Here is a 24,716-nt window from a genome sequence, read left to right on the forward strand (position 1 = left end):
TCTTGGAGCGCACAGCAGCCAGCAGATGGGTCCACTCTCACCTCTCCTCCTCCAAACTCCCAGGACTCCCCATCCATCCTCTCCTCCCTCCCTTTTAAGGGAAGGTGCATCCTCTTCCCAAGCTCACACGCCCACCTGGGGATCCCAGCTCCAACCTCCACCATGCACCAACCCCTCCTGCTAGAAGCTCCATGGCCACCGAAACAGCTTCCTCTACAAGTGAAGAATCCTCCCCTCACTCGCCTCCTTCTCCTCTTCCAGCCAAGCCTCCCCTACGCTGCCTGCCGGGCCCTAACAGTCCTTGCCTTGGGGGAGGAGGGAAAGCAGCTTTTGCATTCTATTTTGAACTTCCTACCCATCTCCTCCCCTCTCCTCTCCCCTCTCTGCTTCTCTCTTCACCCCCATCATGCTGCCAGCCCTCCCATCCCTTCCTCGCAGAAGGCATGGTTCCCTCTGCCTCTCCCTGCTTTCCCTCCGCACTGACCTGCAGGTCCCGGGCGCCCTGGAGCTCAGTGTGCGAGAACCCCGACTGAGCCCCCATCTCAATGTGGCTCTGTCATCTTCCTGCTACTTCAGCAGAGACCCGGGTGTCATCCTAGATGCCCTCTCCCATCACATCCATCCGCCGCTTCCCACATCCAACCCATGGCCAAGGTCCAGGCCTCCAGCCCACCTGCCCCAATAGCAGCTGGGGATCTGCAGGAAATGCAAACCTCATCAGGCTTTCCCTCGCTTCCAGCGGCCTTTAGGTGGCCTCAGGATGAAGGGAAACCTCTAGTAGAGCACAACTCAGGTTGGTGCGGGCCATCTCCACCACTCACCCCACGCGCTCTCCCAGCCTCCTGCCTCCTCCCTCCTCTGCCTGGAACTTGCTCCTGCCCACCTCCAGCTCCCACCCAAAACACACTTTTCTCGGGGCTGGAGACGACCCCCTTCTACCCTCCCACCCTGGGCTAAATCCCTTCTCTGTGTTCCCTGGGTAGTCTAGACAAATCCTCAGAAACCTCGAACACTTAGAATTCTTCTAATTTAAGTATCTTCTGAAAGGCCATATATAGCCCTGGAAGACAGGGTCCCAGCACCAGCACAGACACGCAGTAACTATGTGTCATCAAAGCTACCTGGCCTTCCACCAAAGCCAGACAACAGCTCATTTCCAACAAGGAGAGCTGATGGCCTCATTTCAAAGAGAAAAGGAGGCCTCTCCACCCAACCCTCACCACCCCATGGCAGCATGGGATGTTGCCAAACCGAGCACAGCAGGGGCAAAGCCTCCCCAGGCTCCAGCAGCCCAAACTCCCTCTGCCACTGCCTCGTTCCAGTCCCACAGGTAGGAAGAGCAGCCCAGGGGTGACGACAGGAGCCCACACTCCCAGGCTCTCCACTCCGCCTCCCACTGCAGCTGGGGCATCCTCCTATGGTGATGAGCGGGAAGAGGTCATAATCTGCCAAAGGAGAAAGGACCACATCCTCCTCCCAGCAGAGGCGATAAGCATCTCTGCCGTCGAGGCCCAGGGACCTACTTGCTTTTCTAATCTTACTTTGGGGGAAGTAGAAAAAAAAAAAAAAATCAAACTGAACCAGGACAAATTATTCCACAAAGGCAGTTCTCTGATGAAACCAGCCTGGCTGGGCTTTGGCCTGGCCCAATTGAATCTATGCTTAAATAGATGTCTGCTGTGTGCTGGCTTAACCAATTATCCATAGGGCATTCTGGGCCTGAAGTCTCACCCAGGCGCCAGGCATAGAGGGATGCATCCCAGCCTGGCCTGGTTATCTCACAGCACAAACACCGGAAACGGCTTTTAAGATGACTGCAGAAAAGAACGGGACGTTCCAGCATTCCGCGCAGTTCCTCCCTATCTTCAGGAGGAATGCACCACGCTGAATATGATGAACCCATTTCCAGTGTTCTTGAGCATGAACAGAGAAGGACAAAAGGGTGCCCCAGCCTCCGTGGGTCCACTGGCCCCTGGAGTGAGAGATACACGGTCAGACTCAGTCCCAGCCTTGTCTGCCCCGGGGCACTTGTTGGGTGGTTGTTAAAAGTATGATCTACTACAAGGCTGACAGCCCCATGAGAGGACAAAGGCCACCTCCTCCAGGAAGCAACAGAGAATCATGGCTCAGGACAGGATGACAAAGATGCCACCTAAGAAGTTTGAGCAGGCCGGGCATGGTGGCTCATGCTTGTAATCCTGGCACTGTGGAAGGCCCAGGCTGGAGGATCTCAGGCCAAGGCTGAGCCCAGGAATTCGAGGCCAGCCTGGGCAACACAGCAATAACCTGTCTCTACAAAACATTTAAAAATCAGACAGATGGCCAGGCGTGGTGGCTCATGCCTGTAATCCTGGCACTTTGGGAGGCCGAGGCAGGGGGACCACCTGAGGTCGGAAGTTCAAGACCAGCCTGACCAACATAGAGGAACCCCGTCTCTACTAAAAATACAACGTTAGCTGGGCGTAGTGGCACATGTCTGTAATCCCAGCTACTCAGGAGGCTGAGGCAGAAGAGTCGCTTGAACCCGGGAGGCAGAAGTTGCGGTGAGCCAAAATTGTGCCATTGCACTCCAGCCTGGGCAACAAGAGCAAAACTCCGTCTCAAAAAAAAAAAAAAAAGAAAAGAAAAATCAACTAGGCATGGTGGCGTGCACCTGTAGTCTCAGCTACTTGGGAGGCTGAAGTGGGAGGATGACTTGCGCCTGGGAGTCCGAGGTTGCAGTGGGCCATGATTACAACACTGCATTCCGGCCTGGGCAAGAGCATAAGACCCTGTCTCTAAAAGAGAACTTTGGGCAGAAGTCAGCTCAGGCTCTTTGGCCAGGAAAACACGTGCCAGGAGATGTGGGCACTGCACAGCCTCACAGAGAGTCCCCAGCTCATGGCCACGCTGTGGGCATCACCATGCCTGGAGGCTGCTCAGACAGACAGGGGGTGCTGCAAAGCAAAGGCTCCTACCCGATGTGGGCCTGCTCTCCTGCTACAGACCTAAAACCACAAAAACTAGATGAGGCAAAGATGTATTTGTGCAACCTTTTTTTTTTTCCTTAAATATTCACAAGTCACAGAACTGCCTCTGAGCATTAAACCCTGAATTAAGATATCAATTAACTGAGGTCTAAACACTCCACTGATTAAAATAGTAGTGAGACAAGGATGAAGGATTTCCAAAATCAGCCTCTAAGCATCAAAGTGCCACCGTGTTGAGCAAAACTCATTTAAAGGGCCAGGAATTTCATCTCTCCTGGAGGTGGATGCGCAGGGAGTGGTTCTATTGGAGCCAGGTGGGCGGGAATTCAACGCCACTGAACCCCCAACAACGATCCCTCCCACACTCCATGACCCAGTGATGCAAAGGATAAAATCCCACAGGGGAAGGACAGAAAGAAAAGAGCTGGTTGGAATTACATATCCTCTGGGGGATCAATCAATAAGTCCTCTCACAGAAACCAGAGCCATGAAGAAAATGATGGCTTAGCTCAGCTGTGAGCCGAGTGTGCCTGAAACCTAGCCAGACGGGCAGACGTGGGGCAGAGGTCCACCTCCATGCTGGACCAGGGCCTGGCCACGCCTTTCCTTCTGTCTGATGCTCCCACATCCATCTCCTGCCTCCTGGCGCGCGGTGACTCAAGTTCTCACTCTCACCTAGGAGTCCCACTTCCCATGTGGCTTTCTTGCTGGCGTAGGGTTAAATGCCTATTCATGAGGACACAAAGATGAGCAATGCTACTGGAATCCTTTTCACAGACACACCGAGAATTTAGGTCATCATCTACGTATCTTTTCTAATTTGGGACATGTTACCCAGGACGTAGAATCCTGGGGCACGTCTACCTGTGAACCAACCATAGCTTTCCATCTCCTGTGCACACAGAGAGGCTGGTGAGCAGAAATAGACACGTTACCCACCGCCTGATTAATGCATGCAGGACACTTTCGTTCTGTGTAATTAACAGCTCTAAAACCGGCGGATGACTCAATTTAACACAGTCTCGCTTAAAACCCAAGAAGGCACACGGCAATTGCTGACACGCCTGCTCTCCCCTGACGCTTCCAGAGGTACTTAACCGAAACCCAAGGCACTGAGCTATCAGGTGGTATGAAAGCATCTCCTTTTATTTCCCACCTTGCCTTCAGATCAATTTAATCATCTGCAAAACAGTAAAGCAGAACCACAGCCTAAATTATGGAAGTAAGATGCCTGCTCTTTTGAAGTTTCAACTTTTGACCTTCACATTCAAACTGCACTACCCAGCACAAGAAAAGAAATTATCAGTTATGATCTCATGTTTGTGGGGAAGAGTATGATTATAGAGGAATTTACAGGAAATCAAAAAGGCGCTCCTTGAGAGAATGGAAAACAATAAAACAGTCACAGGAAGGAAATGAATGACAGCCGAACAAAAATGAGAAAGCGAGTTTGCCCGTGCTAGGAGAGGCTGCTTGCTGCCTTCCAATCAGACAGGCTCTGGAGGAACCCCATGTCCCCAGCCAAGCTGCCAGAGGGAGCTGAGGTGCACGTGGGTGCCAAGGAAGCCAAGCATCTGGCCCCTGGTCCTCCACCCTACCATACCCTGGCCCCAGCACAAGACCATTCCAAGGGCACTGGACCAGCAGTGAGCTGGGAGGATGACTGACACTCAGGCAGCCCCACTCCACGGGTGCCCCCTCAGAGCTGCAAGGAGCAGTGCAAGAGCCTGGGTTCAACAGTCTGGGCTCAACTGGCATTTTCTTGGGCAAGTCACTAACTTCCGTGTGCCTCAGTTTCTTCATCTATAGCATGGGAATAACTAGAACACTTACCTAATACACCACAAATAAAATATCTTTAAATACAGTGACATGTGTCAAGTGCTTAGCACAACACCTTGTACATATGGAGTCTTAACAGGTGACAGTGTTATCAAGATGCGCCGGGCTGCAGCCTGGCTAACATGGTGAAACCCCATCTCTACTAAAAATACAAAAAGTAGCCGGGCGTGGTGGTGCATACCTGTAGTGGGGAGGTGGGGGCTGAGGCACAAGAATCACTTGAACCTGGGAGGCAGAGGCTGCAGTGAGCCAAGATCATGCCACTGCACTCCAGCCTGGGCAACAGAGCAAGACTCCATCTAAAAAAAAAAAAAAAAGTGCCAGGCTCGGTGCAAGGGCTCATGCCTATAATCCCAACACTTTGGAAGGCTGAGGCAGGAGGATCTCTTAAGGCCAGGAGTTCGAGACTAGCCTGGGCAACATAGGAGACCCCGTCTCTACAAAATACAGAAAAATTAGCTGGGTGTGGTGGCATGTACCCGGAGTCACAGCTACTTGGAAGGTTGAGGTGGGAGGATCGCCTGAGCTCAGGAGGTCAAGGCTGCAGAAAGCTACGATCCCGCCACTGCACTCCAGCCTGAGAGACAAAGTGAGATCCTGTCTCTTAAAAAAAAAAAAAAAAAAAAAAAAAGACAAGCCAGCACTGGACTGATACTCTCAATCTTTGAGCCTACTTTGCAAGTGAGGAAACTGAGGCTGGGTGAATCTTCATATCGATACCATGAGTTAGGTTTCACCACATCTCTGTTTTATAGATCAAGAAGCTGAGGCTCAGAAAACTCACGACTTCCTGAGTAGGGAGGAGCTAGGGCTAGAATTCACATGTGCCCTAGTTGACGGTTTCCTGTTATCCCCATGACCCCACCAGAGAGAGAGGATGGTGAAGATATTCAAGACCTAAGGACAAAAGATTTGTCCCTGAGTCGTAATCTAACATCAGGGAAAGCCCACCCATTCCTGTTAATAAAGGACCTGCCCGCCGCCCCACACAGCATCCTTCCTTCAATGACCCAGGGAGTGTGATGATCATGACTACAGTGGACCCACCGAGAATGACTGGGACCCGGGCTATTAAAACATACCCCTGAGCAGCAGGGACGATGTGACATTTCTAAAACAGTTCTACTGCCATCAACTGCCAAATAAGTCCTTTCTGCTGCTTGCTTTAATAAAGTTGGGAGGTATGCTTACGACCGCAGGCTCGACCTCAAAGCCTAGAAAATGTCACTTGAATTAAAGCATGCTTCTTCGAAAGTGACGAATTAATGACTTATCCCTTAGGAGATGCGGGGGAGTACAGAACCCAGCTGTGGTCTCCAAGGCACCCAAGCTGTAAGCGACCACAAGGGAATGTCCCACGTGAGGCAGTGTAAGTGGACATGGCCCATTCTAAGTACCCAGGATTTATTCTTCCGCCAAATGGGGGCTACAGATAGGACAGGCTCTCTGGTTTCTCTTCAGATCCTATAAATCTTTTGCTTTTTATAGACAAGTCAGGCATTTATTACTTTATTTTTTTGAGACAGGTCTCGCTCTGTCACTCGGGCTGGAGTATGGTAGTACAATCACGGCTCACTGCAGCCTCGACCTCCTGGGCTCAAGCGATCTTCCTGCCCCGACCTCCCAAGAAGCTAGGACTACAGGAGTCCAATGCCATGCTCGGCTAATTTTTTGAAATTTTGTTTTTGTAGAGATGGGATCTCTCTCTGTTACTCAGGCTGGTCTCAAACTCCTGGCCCCAAGTGATTCTCTCATGTTGGTCTCCCAAAGTGCTGGCATTACAGGCGTGAGCCACCAGCTCGGCTTTGTTACTTTATAAAAACAAGAGGTAACTGTGAACTTGAAGAACACCAGCCCCGTCTTCACAGAGGGTGGCTGTGAGGGGTGTCGGACCCACTGGCCTCTAACCCTGAGGGTGCAGTATTAGCGCCTACCGTCAGCCCTCAGTTCTCCACCCCCAGCTCAGCCCTCTCTCACACTGGCACCTGCCTCAGACTCAACACACCCCAAGTCCCAGATCTGCCCTGGTATCTGGCCCTCCCAGTTGTCCCCATCTCAGTGACACACCACCTAGCTGTGCGGGACAAAAACCTGGAGTCACCTTCAACTCCGCCCTTCACTCACCCATCACAACTGGTCCCTCCCAGGAGCTTTCCCTCTCACCTGCAGCCTCACCACTCAGATCTGTCCTGCCTCTGCCCTCCACTGCCAGCTGGACCCCTGCAACAGCCTGCTAACTTGCCACCTGTTCCCACACTTGCCCTGCAGCTGGGTCTCTAGTCTGAGGTCAACATGACTTTTTAAATGCAAACCCAATCTTCCCATTCTCCTGCTTAAACCATTCAAGGGTTTCCTGTGTTTCCCATTCCTCTGAAGACAAAGTCAAAGCGGACACCAAGGCCCACTCAGCCACTGCCTGTCTCTCCAACTGTTCTCGGGCTCTGCTCTCTGGCTTCACACTGGCCACACAAAGCCACCGCCCTTTCTCTTGTTTCTGTGAATGAGCGGTCCTTTCGCCTGGGTCACTCTCTCCTACTCCTTTTTCCCCAGCCAATGCCCATTCATCTTTCAGGACACCTCCTTGGTCCCAAGCTCTAAGACGAGGCGAGTCAGAGTTCCCAGCTAGACGGGAAAGAAAATGCGATCATACAGACTTAGGGTCAGATGTGAGAAGGCTACACATCTCCTAGGCAAGTGATGATCTGGCAAAGGCCTGGCCTCGCCTCTCTTCTACATTCTCAGTAAGTGCAGTCACCCATCAAAGAAAAAATGCCTTGCTGCTGTCAAAGAGCAATGCGATGGCTTAGGAAGAAAACTGGTGGCACACTGGGATTGGAAGGCCACTTCCAGGGCCCACAGAGGTGACGCCCAGCATAAAACAGCTCACTTTGTAGGCAGCTAGTAGAAGCCAGTTGTGCAGCAGGTAAGGGCTAACAGTATCACCACAGGAAGGAAGAAGGTGACAGAAGAATGTGTAGAACAGAATGCCACCTTTGTCAAGACACAAGCGTGATGTGAGGAAAATGTGTTTACCTTTCTGGCAATGGGATTACGCGTGATGTTTATTTCTGCCCTTTTCACTACCTACCTTATGCTGGAGCTGTCTAAGTTTGGTTTACTTACGGTAGGAGTTTTTGTAAGATTGCAAATAAGTTTAATTGATGTTTAAGTGACCCATGCCCTTTCAAAAGGAGTACAGCCAGCCAACCAACAACAAAGAACAAGCAAAACAGAAAAGGCTATGGGAGAAGGTTCTGAGAATCTGCTTTTGGAGGGGCTCTCTGAGATGGTGTGGGCAGGAACAACAGGGCATTCCATCCCCATGAGCTGAGCACAACAAACAGGCACGGCGACCACAGCCCGTACTCACCACTCAACGATCTCTGGGTGAAGAATGGTGTTGTTGACTTTGAACCTGTGGGGGGAAAAGAAATCAAGCCCATTAATCCAACAGTCTATCATGTCCCAGCAAGAACCACCTCATTCAAGACATGCACACATGATGAGGAGAGAGTCCCACACTTGAATTTCATGACTTCCTGACCCACGAAAGGCCTGTTGATCCCTTCCTGCAGCAGACCTCGCAGCCTGGGTCATGTCCTTCAAACGCAGTCAGTTGGAGAGTAAGCTTTATGGCTGCAAAACACCAGCCCCGATCCCCACTAGGCAGACAGCATGGTCTCTTGTGTCAAGTATACCAAAATACACACAATAGGAGTACCAGAAGGAAAGAATGCAGAGAAAGCAAAAACCTCACCAATTTGATGAAAAACATTAACCTACATATCCATAAAGCTCCATGAACTCCAAGTAGGACAACGATATCTATACTCAGACACATCATAATCAAACTGTCAAAAAAGTATCTTGAAAGCAGCAAGAGGAAGATATTAATAATTCATCACTTACAAAGGATCCTCAATTAGATTAATAGCTGATTTCTCATCAAAACCTATGGTGAACAGAAGGCAGTGGGATGACATTTAAAGTGCTGAAAGAAAAAAAAAAGTCCACCAAGATTTCTATATCCAGCAAAGCCATTATTAAAAAATGAGGGAGAACTAAAACATCCTAGATAAGCAAAACCCAAGAGAATTTATCACGAGTAGACCTAACCTGAAAGAAAAACTAAAGGGAACTGTTTCAACTAAAATGAGAAGATACTACAGAGTAACTTGAATCCACATGAAGTGAAAGAGAGCACTGGCAATGGTAACCATATAGATAAATATAAAGACAGTATAAATGTATTTTTTGTTTATAACTCCTTTTCTCTCCTGACTTAAAAGACAACTAAATAAAGCAATAATTGTAAATCTGTATTGATAAGTACAAAAGGAATAAAGACGCAATCCACAGGCAATAACAACACTAAAGAGAAAGAGGAAAAGGAGACATCTAGGGGCAAGCTTTTGCATACTATTTAAATTAAGTTGACATTAATGCAAACTAGATTTTCAAGTTTAATAGTCAACTGTATCCCCATGATCAATAAGAAAATAGCCAAAACATACAGAAAAGGAAATGAGAAAGAAACCAAGATGTTACAATACAAAAACAAATCAAACACAAAAAAATGTAATGGAGAAAGTGAGGAGCAAAAATGTTATAAGACATAGAAAACTATTTTAAAATGGTAGAGTTTTTCCTTATCAATAATTACTTTAGATGTCAATGGATTAAATTCTCCAATTACAAGGCAAGGATTGGCAGAATGAATGTTTTTTTTTTTTAATTTTAAGTTCAGGGTTACATGTGCAGGTTTCTTATACAGGTAAACTTGTGTCATGGGGCTTTGTTGTACAGATCATTCTGACGCCTAGGTATTAAGTCTAGTGCCCATTAGTTATTTTTCCTGATTGTCTTCCTCCTCCCACTCTTCACCTTCCAATAGGCCCCAGTGTGTGTTGTTCCCCTCTACGTGTCCATGTGTTCTCATCATTTAGCTCCCACTTGTAAGTGAGAACATGTGGCATTTGGTTTTCTGTTCCTGCATTAGTTTGCTGAGGATAACAGCCTCCAGCTCCATTCATGTTCTTGCAAAGGACATGATCTCATTCTTTTTTATGGTTGCGTAGTATTCCATGGTGTATACCATACCACATTTTCTTTATCCAGTCTACCATTGACAGGCGTTTATGTTGATTCCATGTGTTTGCTACTGTGAATAGTGCTGCAGCGAACACACACATGCATGTGTTGTTAGAACAGAACAATCTATATTCCTTTGGGTGTATACTCAGTAATGGGATTGCTGGGTCGAATGATATTTCTGTTTTTAGGTCTTTGCGGAATTGCCACGCTGTCTTCCACAACGGTTTAACTAACTTACACTCCCACCACCAGGGTATAAGTGTTCCTTTTTCTCTGCAACCTTGCCAGCATCTGTTATTTTTTGACTTTTTAATAAAAGCCAGGCAGAATGAATTTTTAAAATATGATTCAACTATCTGTTCTAAAGAGACACACTTTAGATTCAAAGACACAAATAGGTTGAAAGTAAAAGGATGAGGAACGATATGCTACACAAACAGAAATGAAAATGGAACTAGAATTGCTATACTAACATCAGACAAAATAAGCCCTAAGATACAAAGTTTTACTAAAGACAAAGAAGGACATTTTATAACGATAATTAGGTTAATCCACAAAGATAAAACAATTACAAACATATGCATGTAACAGAGCCCTAAGACGTATGTATCAAAAACTAACAAAATTGGAGAGAGAAACTGACAATAGTTGGAGACGTCAACAATCTACTTTCGGTAATGAATAAAACAACTAGACAGAAGATTAAAAAGGAAACAGAAGACCTGAACAAAAATGCGGTGGCTCACACCTGTAATCCCAGCACTTTGGGAGGCTGAGGTGGGTGGATCACGAGGTCAGGAGATCGAGACCATCCTGGCCAATACGGTGAAAACTCGTCTCTACTAAAAACACAAAAATTAGCGAAGCATGGTAGCAGGCGCCTGTAATCCCAGCTACTCGGGAGGCTGAGGCAAGAGAATCACTTGAACCTAGAAGGCGGAGATTGCAGTAAACCAAGATCGCGCCACTGCACTCCAGCCTAGCGACAAAGACCTCGTTTCAAAAAAAAAAAAAAAAAAACAATACAGACACCCGCCCCCCGCAAATAGACCTAACAGGCACCTCTAAAACACTCAGCCAATAGCAGCAGAATAGCCATTTTCTCAAGTGCACATGGATCATTCTCCAGGATACACTTTATGTTAGGTCACAAAACAAGTTCCAATACATTTCAAAAGACTGAAATCACACTAAGCATGCCCTCTGACCAAAATGGAATGAAATAAGAAATCAGTAACATAAGGAAAATAGAAAAATTGACAAATATGTAGAAATTAAACAGTAGACTACTAAATAACCAATGGATCACATATCAAACCTTAAAGGAATGAAAAAGGGGGAAATTACTACTGACTTTACAGAAACAAAAAAGTTTGTAAGGGAATACTATAAATAACATAGAGTAACAAATTGGAAAACCTATTTGAAACAAATCCCTAAAGACACAAACTACTAAACTAATATAAGAAATAGAAAATCTATGCCGGGCACAGTGGCTCACGCCTGTAATCCCAGCACTTTGGGAGGCCGAGGTAGGCAGATCACCTGAGGTCAGGAGTTCGAGACCAGCCTGGCCAACATGGCAAAACCCCATCCATCTCTACTAAAAATACAAAAATTAGCCGGGCATGGTGGTTTGTGCCTGTAGTCCCAGCTACTCGGGAGGCTAAGGCAGGAGAATCACCTGAACCCAGGAGGCTGAGCATGCAGTGAGCCAAGATCGTGCCATTGCACTCCAGCCTGGGTGACAAGAGTGAAACTCGAAGGAAGAAAGGAAGGAAGGAAGGAAGGGAGGGAGGGAGGGAGGGAGGGAGGGAGGGAGGGAGGGGGGAGAGGGAAGGGAGGGAGGGAGGGAAGGAAGGAAGGAAGGAGGGAAGGAGTGAAGGAAGGAAGGAAGGAGGGAAGGAGGGAAGGAGGGAGGGAGGGAGGGAGGGAAGGAAGGAGGGAGGGAGGGAGGGAAGGAGGGAAGGAGGGAAGGAAGAGAAAATCTAAACAGACCTTAACAAGAGATCAAATTTGTAATAAAAAAAACTTCTCATAAAGAAAAGCCCAGGACCAAATGTCTTCTATGAAATGAATAGCAATTCTATCAAATGTTTAAAGAATTAACACCAATTTTCATAAACTCTTACCAGAAAAGGGCCAGGAGCTGTGGCTCATGCCTGTAATCCCAGCACTCTGGGAGGCAGAGGTGGGAGGATGGCTTGAGGTCAGGAGTTCAAGACCAGCCTGGCCAACACAGCAAAACACCATCTCTACTAAAAATTTAAAAAATTAGCCAAGCATGGTGGTGTGCGCCTGTAATCCCAGCTACTTGGGAGGCTGAGGCACGAGAATCACATGGACCCAGGAGGCGGAGGTACAGTGAGCTGAGATCACACCACTGCACTCCAGCCTGGGAGACAGAGCAAGATTCCGTCTCAAAACAAACAAACAAACAAATAAAAAACAACAACAACAACAACAACAACAGAAGAGGAGGCAATACTTTTCAACCATTCTACAAGGTCAGTATTACCTTGATGCTAAGTTAGACAAAGACACCTTAAGAAAACAAAACTACACACCCAAATTCCTTGTGAAGAGAGACACAAAAATTTTTGAACAAAACACTAGCAAACAGAATCCAGTAACATATAAAAAGGATATATATACATCATGACCGAGTGGGATTTTTTCCCAGGAATGCAAGATTCCTTCAACATACAAAAATAAATCAATGTAACACATCAATCATATTAATAGAACACATAACAAAACCATATGCTTGTATAAATAGATGGAGAAAAACAATCTGATAAAATCCAACACCTTTTCATAATAAACACTCGATGAACTAGGGAGGGAAGGGAACTTCTTCAACTTGATAAAAAACATCTACAAAAAATCCCCTCAACTAATATCATAACATACCAAATGGTAAAAGACTAAAAGCTTTCCCCTAAGATGAGGAGCAAGGCAAGCATGTCTGCTGCCTCCAAGTCTATTCAACCCTGTACTGCAGGTTCTAGCCAAGGCAAATAGGCAAGAAAAGACATGAAAGGCACCCAGATGACCCTGCAATTCCACTTGTAGGTATATACCCAAGGGAACTGAAAGCATATGTTCACACAAGAAGTTTGATATCTATGCTCATAGCAGCATTACTCAGAACAGCCAAAAGTTGTAAGCAACCCAGATGTCCACCATCTGATGAATGGACAAACGAAATGTGATAAGTATCCATAGAAAAAATATTTTCAGCCATAAAATAACATAGTAGTGACAGAATAAGCAAGTAGGGAAATCAGGAAAGATATAGAAGATATAAACAATAAATTAACCAACTTGATGTAATTGACATATACAGGACACTATGGCCCATAGCTGCAGAATACATACTTTCTTTAAGTGTATGTGAAACATTTATCATAATGGTCACATGCTGGAAGTTTCAACATATTTTAAAGGGTTGAGATGCAGAGAACGTTCATTAATCACAGAATTAAATGAGAAATCAAAAAATACCCATGGTTCAAAGACAAAAATGCAATGAAATTAGAAAATAACAATATGAAATATCATAACCTGTGAGAAATTCAGCTAAAGCAGTGCTCACAGGAAAACTCATAGCTCTAAATATACACAGCAGAAAAGAACACTGAAAATCAGTTATCTGAACTTCCATCCTAAGAATGCCCCTTGTAGAAAGCAATGAAATAAAAAGGAAACATATAAGAAAAATCTACAAAGCCAAAAGCTATTCTTCGATAAGATGAACATCATTGAAAAGGTGACCCCAGGAGACAAAAGGATCAGGTCAGGGCACATCTCTGACACAAGAGAACCATGTGTGACCCAGAGCTCAAGCTGGAGAACAAGGTAGCCTAGCACAAGCTATAGGCCTCAGCAGAGAAGCCTCGGCAAGACTTCAACTCTCTGGATTCCAAGACCTGCTCCTTAGTCAGGTGTGGTGGCTCACACCTGTAATCCCAACAGTTTGGGAGGCCAACGCAGAAAGATCACTTGAGCCCAGGAGTTGAAGACCAGCCTGGGCAACACGGCGAGACTTTGTCTCTACAAAAAATTTAAAAATTATCTGGGTGTGTTGGCCCACACCCGTAGTCCCAGCTATTCAGGAGGCTGAGGTGGGAAGATCGCTTGAGCCCAGGAGGTTGAGGCTATAGCGATTCATTATTGCACCACTGTACTCCAGCAGCCTGGGCAAGAGTGACACCCTGTCCCTTTAAAGAAAGAAAAAACGACCTGCCCCATCTTAGGGAAGGATAGCATACACAAGCACATGCAGGGTCGTGACCTCCCGTCCTTCTGCAAGCCAGGGACCCTCCAAGGCTCCGTAATGGTGTTGAAAACATTGATGTAATGCCATGGTTGTGAGGCCAGCAGCCCTTCTCCTAACTGAGCCAATTGAGCAAGGGCAGGGACAGGGGAGAGAAGAGAGAAGGGGGTAACAGCAGACTGAGAGGATTCCAGATCTCTGAAGCTTTCAGGATCCTTAACTACATAAACAGGACTATATGATTCAAAGTCAACCTAAATGTTGTGGAATCAAAGCCTTACTTATGAAATATCAAAGAGACTACAGGCAGCCAGTGTGGTTCAGAGTGAAGAACAGGGTAGCAGATGACATAAATCAAGACTACAAAATAGCCTCTGGCTCCCACTGCACCAAATGCCACTTTGACCTCAGGAAAAGCAGTGGCCAATATACTCAGTAGACAAACACACCACCAACGTTTCATTTTACTCAACGTACGTATGCATATACACGTGCACATGTACACAAGCAGCAAAGTGACCCAGCACAGAGTGATTCAGCACGCAGACACAGATGCACATACACAGACACGCAGAGAGAGGCATACGCTTGGAAAAGAGGCACACATGGACACACACAGCCACGTGCACAACAGGGTAATGCTCAGACACACAAAGACAGACCCCACTGTATATGCACAGACACACACAGACGTAGGCAGGTATGAACAAGAACACATACACACAAACACACACTAAGGCACAAGCTTAGGGGAATGCAGACACACAGATATACACACACGTACTCAGGCAAGTACATACAAAAAGATCCACACCCTGATATACACATATACAGGTACACACAGACACAGATCAATGTATGTACACAGATACACAGACACAAAAATATACTCAAGAGAAACACAATCAGATACACATGGAAGAATCCAAAAGACAAAGTTAACAGGTTGAACCCTGGGTTCATATAGTTCTCGTTTTTGCCTCCATGCTGGTTAGCATTTTCTACAATGAGCATGTATTAATCGTGTAAAAGTATCAACGAAATCCCATTGGGCCTGTGAGGGTAGGAGTGCCCTGGAAGCACAGTGTAATTTCTTGATGAGCTCTAAATGAGGGCTGGGAGATGAAAGGGCCAAAGCCCCTGTCTTTCTCCCTGGAGTATCTCACCCAAAGATGAGGCAGCCCCTCCACTCTGCTCCCTGCCAAAGGGCTGGGTCAGATTCTTACCTCTTGAGGGTCCCTCCCCTCACCGAGAACTCCATGGGTCACAATTAGAAAGCCAATCCTGGCCGGGCACGGTGGCTCACGCCTGTAATCCCAGCATTTTGGGAAGCCGAAGCAGGTGGATCGCCTGAGGTCAGGAGTTTGAGACCAGCCTGGCCAACATGGTGAAACCCCATCTCTACTAAAAATACAAAAATTAGCCATGTGTGGTGGCACATGCCTGTAATCCCAGCTACTTGGGAGGCTGAGGCAGGAGAATTGTTGGAACCTGGGAAGTGAAGGTTGCAAAGAGCCAATATCGTGCCACTGCACTCCAGCCTGGGCAACAGAGCAAGACTCTGTCTCAAAAAAAAAAAAAAAAAAAAAAAAAAGGAAGCCAATCCTAAATATTAACTTGATATCCAAGTTAACAGTAACCAGAAAACCATGGTCCTCAAACCACAGATTGGTATTTTGCTGTAATCGTCAAGTTTTAATAACGTCCCTCTACTTTCTGGGTTTTAAAATTCACATCTTTGAATATTAATATTTCTGCATTAACAACTCCCAAATTCAGAATTTCATCTTTAACTGCTTGCTTAGACAGAATAAATCCGTTACCAATTGTCTTCAAATGTGCAAGGTGATCTAAGTAAATGCCAAAAGATAAGAAATACACTTAGCCTGAATAAGTGTACTTCTTACACTGATATAAGAAATGTAAAATACCGACCATATTTCTTTCTCAGCCAATGGCAAGAAACGGAGCCCTGTTACTCACTGCCCACGCCCAGGGTACAGCTTCTGTCTGTCTGGGAGGCGACTGCCTTGTGCCAAAAAGGCACCCCTGCTAAGGCATGGAAACCTGATGGACAGGCAGCCCTCAGCTCAGGCCACTCGGCCCCTGCCAACAATCCCCCAACAGACCATCTCTCCTTCATGGTCAGTCCTGCTCTCAGGAAAACCTGGCCTAAAGTCTACCTCCTTAGATGCTCTCAGCAATCTACCATGTCTGACTTTGCTTCCTGCCTTCAGGAGCCAAGTGTTCCAGGGACCCGTGGTGCTTGCCATCCACAGGAAGAAGTCTCAAGTCTCCTGCTGTAGGGTTCCCCTCCCCACCTCAGCCCCCCACCCCAGCCGCCAAACCAACCCCCCATCATGCCCCTGCCAGGACCTGGCAATGAGCACCTGACCCCATGCCCACACCCAGCCCTCCTGCCAGAGCCCGCAGCAAGGCCTGCTCTTCCCAAATCTTCCTCGGGACTGCTCCAATCAAGCCACACACGGAGCTGCGGCCTGGGCCAGACCACAAACTCAAAAGGCCCTACAGACCATCCCAGCCTACGCCCTTCACACTACTGTCATCACGCTGAGCCACACCACTGGGTGAGCCCAGAGCCTCAGGCCATAGGGGGCTCCCCTGGTCTCTCTGGCAGTACGCATTGCTCACCACCCTCAGCCCACCTCTGCCCTGTCCCCTCTGTTCCTCATCCTCTGCTGTCCCCACACCTCGAGACCCCGCACACTCCTACTGCAGGCAGCAGGCGACCTGGCCCTGATCTGGGGAGGCAGAGGGAGGTTTGAGACCAAGGCTGAGCTCAAGTGGGACAGACCCCAGGCCAGACACTCCAAGTAGCCACACCTGGAGGGCCAACCATCCAGCTGGACCAGGGCCCTGAGGGTCTAGGCTGGGAAGACAGTGGGGGCCACTGTCTACCACAAGCTCCTCTTCCCTGCAGGCCAGGGGATAAGGGGAGCTGGGGAGGGGTGTGCCCCTCAGGTCAAACCAAGAGGCCAAACCTGAACTTCTGTTAGAGCAGGAGGTCAATCGAAGCCCAAGGTGCAAAGTGCTGCAGAGACATTTAAAAGGGTCAGAAAGGACAATTCCAGGAACAAGGAGCTTCATTAGAGCAGTGAGAGGCAACTGGGGCGGAAGCAGCTGCGTATTGGAGAGGAGGACGACAGCAAGATTCATCTTGCTTGGGAAACAGGCTATTAATATCCCAGCTAGCAGCTGGAGGTGCACCCGGCAGGCAGGGGAACGCGGTTACTGAGCAGCAGCGGCTCTTGGGGACATAGTCTCTGCCCAGCCCGGCACAGAAGTGCTGGCGGCCTGGGTGAGTGGAAGGCAGGGAGATAAGCTGCACCTGGACCCCAGGAATGCAGACAAGACTGTCCATAGGGAAGCAGCTGGGGGCAGCTGGAGGCAGAGGCTGGAGCCCCATGTCAGGGTCCACGGCAAGCAGGGTAGGGGTCACCAGCCAGAGGCTCCTGCCTCAGTGAAGTAGCACTGGTGACAGTGAGGTGGAAGGCCCCGAGGGGAGAGACATGAGTGGATGGCCCCCTGCAGGGAACAAGGAGGGGAAGGAGTAGAACAAGCAGGCCAAAGATGGCCACAAGGGTTCTCACCCGCAGCGCATTGCATCAGCCAAGTCAGAGACTCGGCCAGCAGCCTGACGCATGGGTGCGGAAACTGATGCACCAGCACCCAGTGTGGGGGGGCGGGGGGCAGTGTCTCAGCCCAGCCCCCAGCTGAGGGGCTGGGTGAGCACCCCCCAGTCCGCTCCAGTCTGGCCTGGATCAGAGGTTGGAGAGATACCAGCCTGGTGCCCGGGGAGATGATGCAAAAGTAAGGCAGTCCCTGGCTCTCCAGAAAGTGTCCCAGTGGTGACAGGGTGGGGTGGGGAGTTTGCAGAGCACAGCCTCCTCTGGGCTTTTGGCAGGGGCCACAGGGACTGGGGGGCAACAGGGGACAAAGGCTGGGATGAGAGGTCACACCTAGGAATCCTCCTGGGGGGTAGAATGAAGCCTTGGCTTCCTGACACTCACTGACAGTGATGAGGGTTCCCCGGGGCCCCACCAGCCTCCCTCAGGGAACCTCAAGGAGCAGCTGGCAGAGCTCTGCTTCAGGGGTCACATCTGGAGCTCCTGGCTGGGACCACGCCCACCACACAGCTGTCAGATGTGAGCTCCTGGGGGGCTCCGCATTCTCTCCAGAGGAGGAGCAAGCAACGCTCTCACCACTGAGATGGCCCATGATTCATTGACATCAAGGAAAACTGGGAATCGGTGATCCTGGAGCCCACCTGGCTCACCATGCAGATGGGGAGACTGAGGCACAGAGGAGCAATGGGATTTGCTGGGGTTTGCTTGTGGGCAACTGTCACTGAGCACCAGCTCTGAGCCAGGTTCCAGGTGAGCATGATCTCCTCCAGTGCCCACCACAAGCCCAGGCAGCAGCAGGTTACGTGTGGAGGAGCTGAGCGTCCCCTTGCTGCAGAGACCCAAGCAGAGGACCTAGAGAGGTTCCATGGCATGGTCGAGGAAAGGTGTGCAGGACACTGGAGACCCAGCACCAGGTAGTGCTGGGGGGATTCAGGGAGCCCTGGGCCTGGGAAAGGCAGCAGCTGGCGGTGCCTGTACCCCCTCTGAGGGCCTGGGAGGCCTGGGGAGAGACAGCAGCTCCACCTCCATGGCCAGCATTTCAACAAGCTGGGCTAATTGTTGCCAGGTATGGGAGGCGGGGCCGCGTTGGGGAAACTCCCAGGAGGACGCGGAGATCTGCGAAGTGAAAAAGCAAACCTACTACCCACCCCCCGCCCACCCCATCGCTCTTAGCATAGGGGGAGGGGGGAGATGATACATATTTATGAGCTCATAAGCCCACTAATCACCCCTACATCACACACACAGATTCCAGCAGCTTGGGCTCATACACAATTGTAAGGCGGTTCCTCCATCACTGCTTTGGTCCACCAGTGAACAACAGAGGACACGGGGGCTGCAGAGGATGAATGGCAGGAGAAGGGCTGGGGATCCAGGTGTCAGAGGTGGGGCTGGAAGCTGCCCACTGTCCATGCTCAGCAGTCTCGAGCGCAGGGGCCTTGTCTGCTATAGCATCAGCTGACAATTCAGGCCACAGGCCCCCAGCGCCAGTCACCAGCCAGTCCAGGGAACCATGCAAAGCCATGGTGGAGGGCTCTCCTACCCTCTCCAGGCTCTCCCAGGGGCCGTGGGTGAGGGGTGACAAGCAAGGGAGGGGCTTCTTTCCCTGTGCCCAAGGTCTGTCCTCCTGCCTGGAGAGAAAACGGGAACCGCTTCCCAGGCAGAATTTGGAGGCTTAGCCTGGCGCTTGGTTAGTTAAGACTGAGAAGAGGTTAAGGGGATCCTATCTGGGATTAGGGCAGCAAGGGACATGGGGGAGCTGCTGAGAGCCGGGTTGGAAGGGGTTAATGGCTGGGACTAAGGGAGGTGCCTTGGGCCAGGCGCAGTGTCTCACATCTATAATCCCAGCACTCTGGGAAGCCGAGGTGGGTGGATGACCTGAGGTCACGAGTTCGAGACTAGCCTAGCCGACATGACAAAACCCCATCTCTACTACAAATATAAAAAATTAGCGGATGCCTGTAACCCCAGCTACTCAGGAGGCTGAGGCAGGAGAATCGCTTCAACTCGAGAGGTGGAGGTTGCCGTGAGCTAAGATCAGGCCACTGCATTCCAGCCTGGGTGACAGAGCAAAAAAAAAGGGCAGGGTGGGGCAGCTTGATGCACAGACCACAGGGGCTCGCAGCAGATCGCTAGAGGGAAAACAGCGCCACCTGTGCCTACCCCTGCCCCTGCCCCTGCCCAGTGGCAGGGCTGCCTCAGCACTTTCCTTACGGCGCAAACAGAGATGGGGCACCTTTCCTTCAAGAAAAATCAAGGTGATTTTTGGCAAATTATGCTTCTAAACATTTCCTCAAAATGCCCAAACGCCTTAAAGAGAAGTTTACATAGTTCATGTCTTATTTGTAGACCGGGAAAGACGTGCTGGTGAAGGTGGGAGTGGGGGAGGGTGGGGAAAGAGTCCCTGGGGGCCCAGGACTTACTTGCTGATGCCGTCAAAGGAGGCCTCCCTGCAGACGCTGCCGCTGTCCGTGTTGACGCCACGCTGCGGAGAGAGAACACAGACATGTCACACGGTGCTGCACGGTACCCCCACAGCCTGCACCCCTAAGACCTCCAGCCAGGCTCAGGACAGGTATGAACAGGATCCCCCGCACCCCAACCAGCCCATCCCCTCCTGCCTTCCCCTGACACATGAGCCACCCTGCCCCAACACAAGGGCAGCCCTCCTTTGCTACCACTTGCCAAGTGGAGGAAGTGGGGGCCCCCCAAACTCTGCAGCGTTCCAGCTGCACAGCAAGGCCTTCTCCATGGAGGTGAGAGCACCCTGTTGAAACCAGCCAGGCTGCCCAGGCACAGGCAAGGATTCAGGGCCACTCCCACTACAAATCTGCTCTCCTCAGCCTGGTCCATCTTCCCTTTCCTGCACACACTCCGCACTAACTGTATAATATCCAAGAGTCCTGTCAAATCCAGCCCTTCTGGGGAGGCGTGCAGGACCCGACTCTGGCAGGACTGCTATGAAGCAGGTGACATCCCTCTCTTAACTCCAAGGATGGAGTCGGACAGGAGTGGAGACAAAACAAGGGATTTGGAGAAAAATGGGTCTTCTCCAGAGAGGCAAGTCATTTTATTTTATTTATTTATTTATTTATTTATTTATTTATTTGAGACAGTGTCTTGCTCTGTCGCCCAGGCTGGAGTGTGATGGCACCATCTCAGCTCACCTCAGCCTCCACCTCCCAAGTTCAAGTGATTCTCCTGCCTCAGCCTCTCGAGTAGCTGGGATTACAGGTGCGCACCACCATGCCCAGCTAATTTTTATATTTTTAGTAGAGACAGGGTTCTGCCATGTTGGCCAGGCTGGTCTCGAACTCTTGACCTCAAGTAATCCGCCCACCTCGGCCTCCCAAAGTGCTGGGATTACAGGCATGAGCCACTATGCCCGGCCTGGGCAAGGCATTTTAAATCACCATTTCTTTACCCAGAACTTCAGCTTGATGTCTAATCGTACATCTAAATTAAACACATTGGATCACCTATGACAGTAATCATCTCACATAAGCTTCAACAGTAGCCATTGTGATAGTAGCCATCTCACATAAGCTTCAACAGTAGCCATCAACAGTAAAGCAAAAAAAGGGCGCCAAGTGCTAACGGAAACAACCAAAAAAAACTATTTTGGTAAAAATCAATTAAGAAAAGAGAAAGGCTGGGCACAGTGGCTCATGCCTGTAATCCCGGCACTTTGGGGAGCTGAGGTGGGCAGATCACCTGAGTTTGGGAGTGTGAGACCAGCCTGATCAACATGGTGAAACCTTGTCTCTAAAAACACGAAATTAGCTGGGTATGGTGGCGCATGTCTGTAATCCCAGCTACTCGGGAGGCTGAGGCAGGAGAATTGCTTGAACCCGGGAGGCGGAGGTTGCAGTGAGCCGAGATCACTCCACTGCACTCTATCTAGCCTGGGCAACAAGAGCAAAACTCCATGTCTGACATGCTTGTTCTTCAGTGCCATAGAGAAATAGCACTTGAACATAAACTTAATTTATTTAGTAAGGCCACTTTCACTTCCTGCAGAAAGGGTGCACTTGCCAGCAGTTTTGCTACGAGAATACACCGAACAAAGGAGACAGGGTCATTTACAACCTGACATGTCCACCCTACTGCTGTGTCCAGTTTCCACTGGCTGGAACGGGACCTTACATTCTGTATTTGTTCTGACTGGCTAGCAACTTAGAACTTTTTAAAAGAGGCAAAGGTAGAGGGGAAGAAAGGAAGGAGGAAGTAACTTGTGGGATGCTGACAAAGGTAAAAACACTTTTAAATAAGGCAGAGGCACAGGCCATGACCTAATGCTTGCTTGGACCAGTATAAGCATGCCAGGGGAAATATTTAGGCTAAATTGTGGGAGCTAAGAACATAAAGTATATTGATTTATTATGGCTAGCAGATATTTAAGAATGTCAGCACGGGTCTTTGAATAAATTTTGCTTTTTATATTCCATCTCAAAAAAAAAAAAAAAGACAAGAGGGAAGGGTCACTTTGGGAAGAAGAAGGCTTGTGGACGTGCCTCTTATATGAAACTCCCAAGCTCAACGAAGTGTAAGAAAGCACACTTCTCTGAGAAATTTCAGAGAATTCTCTGGGGGCACGCCACAGCCCAAGTGCCCCCAAAACCCTGCCAGCGTACCCGGAGCCCACCTTGCACTCCCCACCCTAGCCCAGGCCCTCGGTCAGTCACTGCACCCCACACCCCTGCTACCTTGAGGGCAGATGCCAGGGGGTGTGGTTTTCAGATTCTATTAACAGGGGAGACAGAGGATGGGAGTAAACTTTCCTTTTTCCTTTTCAAATTTTTTATTTTTAATTTTCGTGGGTAGGCATTAGGTGTATACATTTATGGGGTACATGAGATATTCTGATACAGGTACGCAATGTGGAATAATCACATCAGGATACATGGGGTATCCATCTCCTCAAGCATTTATCCTTTCTATTACAATCCAATTATACTCTTCTGGTTATTTTTAAATATACAATAAATTATTGTTGACTGTAGTCACCCTGTTGTGCTATCAAATACTAGATCTGATTTGTTCTACTTAGCTATATTTTGGTACCCATTAAACTTTCTACACCCACAAATTCCATGAGCTCAGCCTGACACAAATACATCTTCTAGCCGGGCTTAACCCTAGGAGTGGGTGTGGTGTCTCGTCCACATCCTCATGACAGGACACAGCAGGTCCCGGGGAGACTCAAGGATGGGGTCCCATAAACAGTTCGCTATTCAGACTGAGCAGGTGTTGCTACTTATCACCAATAACCATTCCTCTTGGTTTCTTTTTTTCTTTTTTTCTTTTTTGAGACAGAGTCCTGGCTGTGGCCCAGACTGGAGTGCAGTTGGCGCGATCATACCTCACTGCAGCCTCAAACTCCTGGGCTCAAGCACGTCTCCCGCCTCAGTCTCCCAAGTAGCTGCGACCACAGGCACATGCCACCAGGCCTGGCTAATTTTTTAATTTGTTGTAGAGACAGGGTCTTGCCATGTTGCCCAGGCTGGCCTGGAACTCCTGGCCTCAAGCGATCCTCCCAACCTTGGCCTCTCAAGGCATAACAGGCATGAGCCCCCGCACCTGACCCCTCTCAGTTTCTTAATCCTCCCCCATGGTCCCAACCTCTGCAGGAGAGGTGGCCGCCTAAAAACCCTCCCCAGAGCCAAGCACTGCCCCACCCCTGGACACCAGCCACTTACCAAAGTGAGGAGGACAGAGGGCTTCTGTGACGTCAGGACACTGGCAATCTAGAAGGTCAGAAAGAAAAACCCACTTTAGAGGCACCACTAAGCCTAATGAAGATGACATGCCACCATTCCTTCACAATGACAGTACACACTTATCAAGCAGATTCTTAGAACAAGCGACGCGGGTGCTGCCCTCACCCTGCAGGTGAAGAAACCCAGCTTTCCCTGGTTGACGGACTTCTGAAAGCCACACAGCCATAGAGGGGCAGAGAGGATAAACCTACACCTGGCTCGCTTCCCACCGCACTGCCCTGCTTCCATCACCACACAGTTCCCTGGCTCCAAGCAGCCAGCGCCTCCCACCCTCCAAGGCCAGCCCCTCTGCCCATCTGCAAAGTCCCTGCTCAAAGACCCGTCCCCCGGGAACCCTTTAGGCTCCAGCCCTATCAGCCTCTGGTTCCTAGGGCAGGGGCCTCCCTCCCTGCTTCCCATTCAACCCCTAGACCCAGGGGAGTTGGCCTTCCCCAATCCCATCCTCTGGCCCCCACCCCACAGCCCACTCTCTGTCCCTCCACCATGACCCACTTGGACCTCCTGCCACTGCAGGCCAGTTACTTCCCAGCCAAGCCCTTGAACCTGCGTGCCGGGTCAGCTCATCTCTCCACGCCTCTGCTCCAGCTCTTACCTCTCCCTGAATGCCTTCTCCCCATCTTACTGCCTCATCGATTTGCACTCCGGATGGAAGCCCCAGCCCCCTGGGCAGGTTCATTCACTCCCTCCTCCACTGCCCCACTGACAGTCACCACTCCCCTCAGCAAAGCGCCATGTGCCAACCAGCCTGCCAGGAGCAATTTCTTCCTCTCCCAGGCCGTCCTCCTCAGTCTGCCCTGTATCTTGGCTAGTGCAGACCCTCTTGTTTCTGAGCACCCCCAGGGCAGAGAAAAGTCTCATCTCCACAGCCCTCGCCTCTCTCCACACCCCGATCCTAACTCTTTACACCCGCAACTCAGTGGGAGAATGAGGAGAACGTGGTGTTGTTTTAACAGCTTGATTGAGTGATCACTGACGTACTCTACGCTGCCTGTATTTAACACAGACATTTTGATAAGTTTTGACATATGTATACATATACCTTTTTTAATACTGAGATGCCTCCCAAGAAAACCTGGAACGTACTGAAAACTATAAAAAGATAAAA

General features: G+C 49.3%; 1 protein-coding gene across 2 annotated transcripts in view; it reads right to left on the reverse strand.

The window, feature by feature from the left end:
- Nucleotides 1-24,716, reverse strand: part of LOC105495583 (peptidase D) — a 137,450-nt gene that overhangs the window by 84,952 nt on the left and 27,782 nt on the right. For both annotated transcript variants that reach the window (XM_011765312.2, XM_011765311.3), the window contains exons 5-7: nucleotides 23,531-23,578; nucleotides 20,255-20,316; nucleotides 8,182-8,226 (exon numbers count right to left, since the gene is read on the reverse strand). In XM_011765312.2, coding sequence (XP_011763614.2) covers nucleotides 8,182-8,226; nucleotides 20,255-20,316; nucleotides 23,531-23,578 — 155 coding nt within the window. The remainder of the gene's footprint in view (nucleotides 1-8,181; nucleotides 8,227-20,254; nucleotides 20,317-23,530; nucleotides 23,579-24,716) is intronic.

Source organism: Macaca nemestrina, chromosome 20 (assembly GCF_043159975.1).
Source record: "Macaca nemestrina isolate mMacNem1 chromosome 20, mMacNem.hap1, whole genome shotgun sequence".
In the NCBI taxonomy this organism is placed as follows: Eukaryota; Metazoa; Chordata; class Mammalia; order Primates; family Cercopithecidae; genus Macaca; species Macaca nemestrina.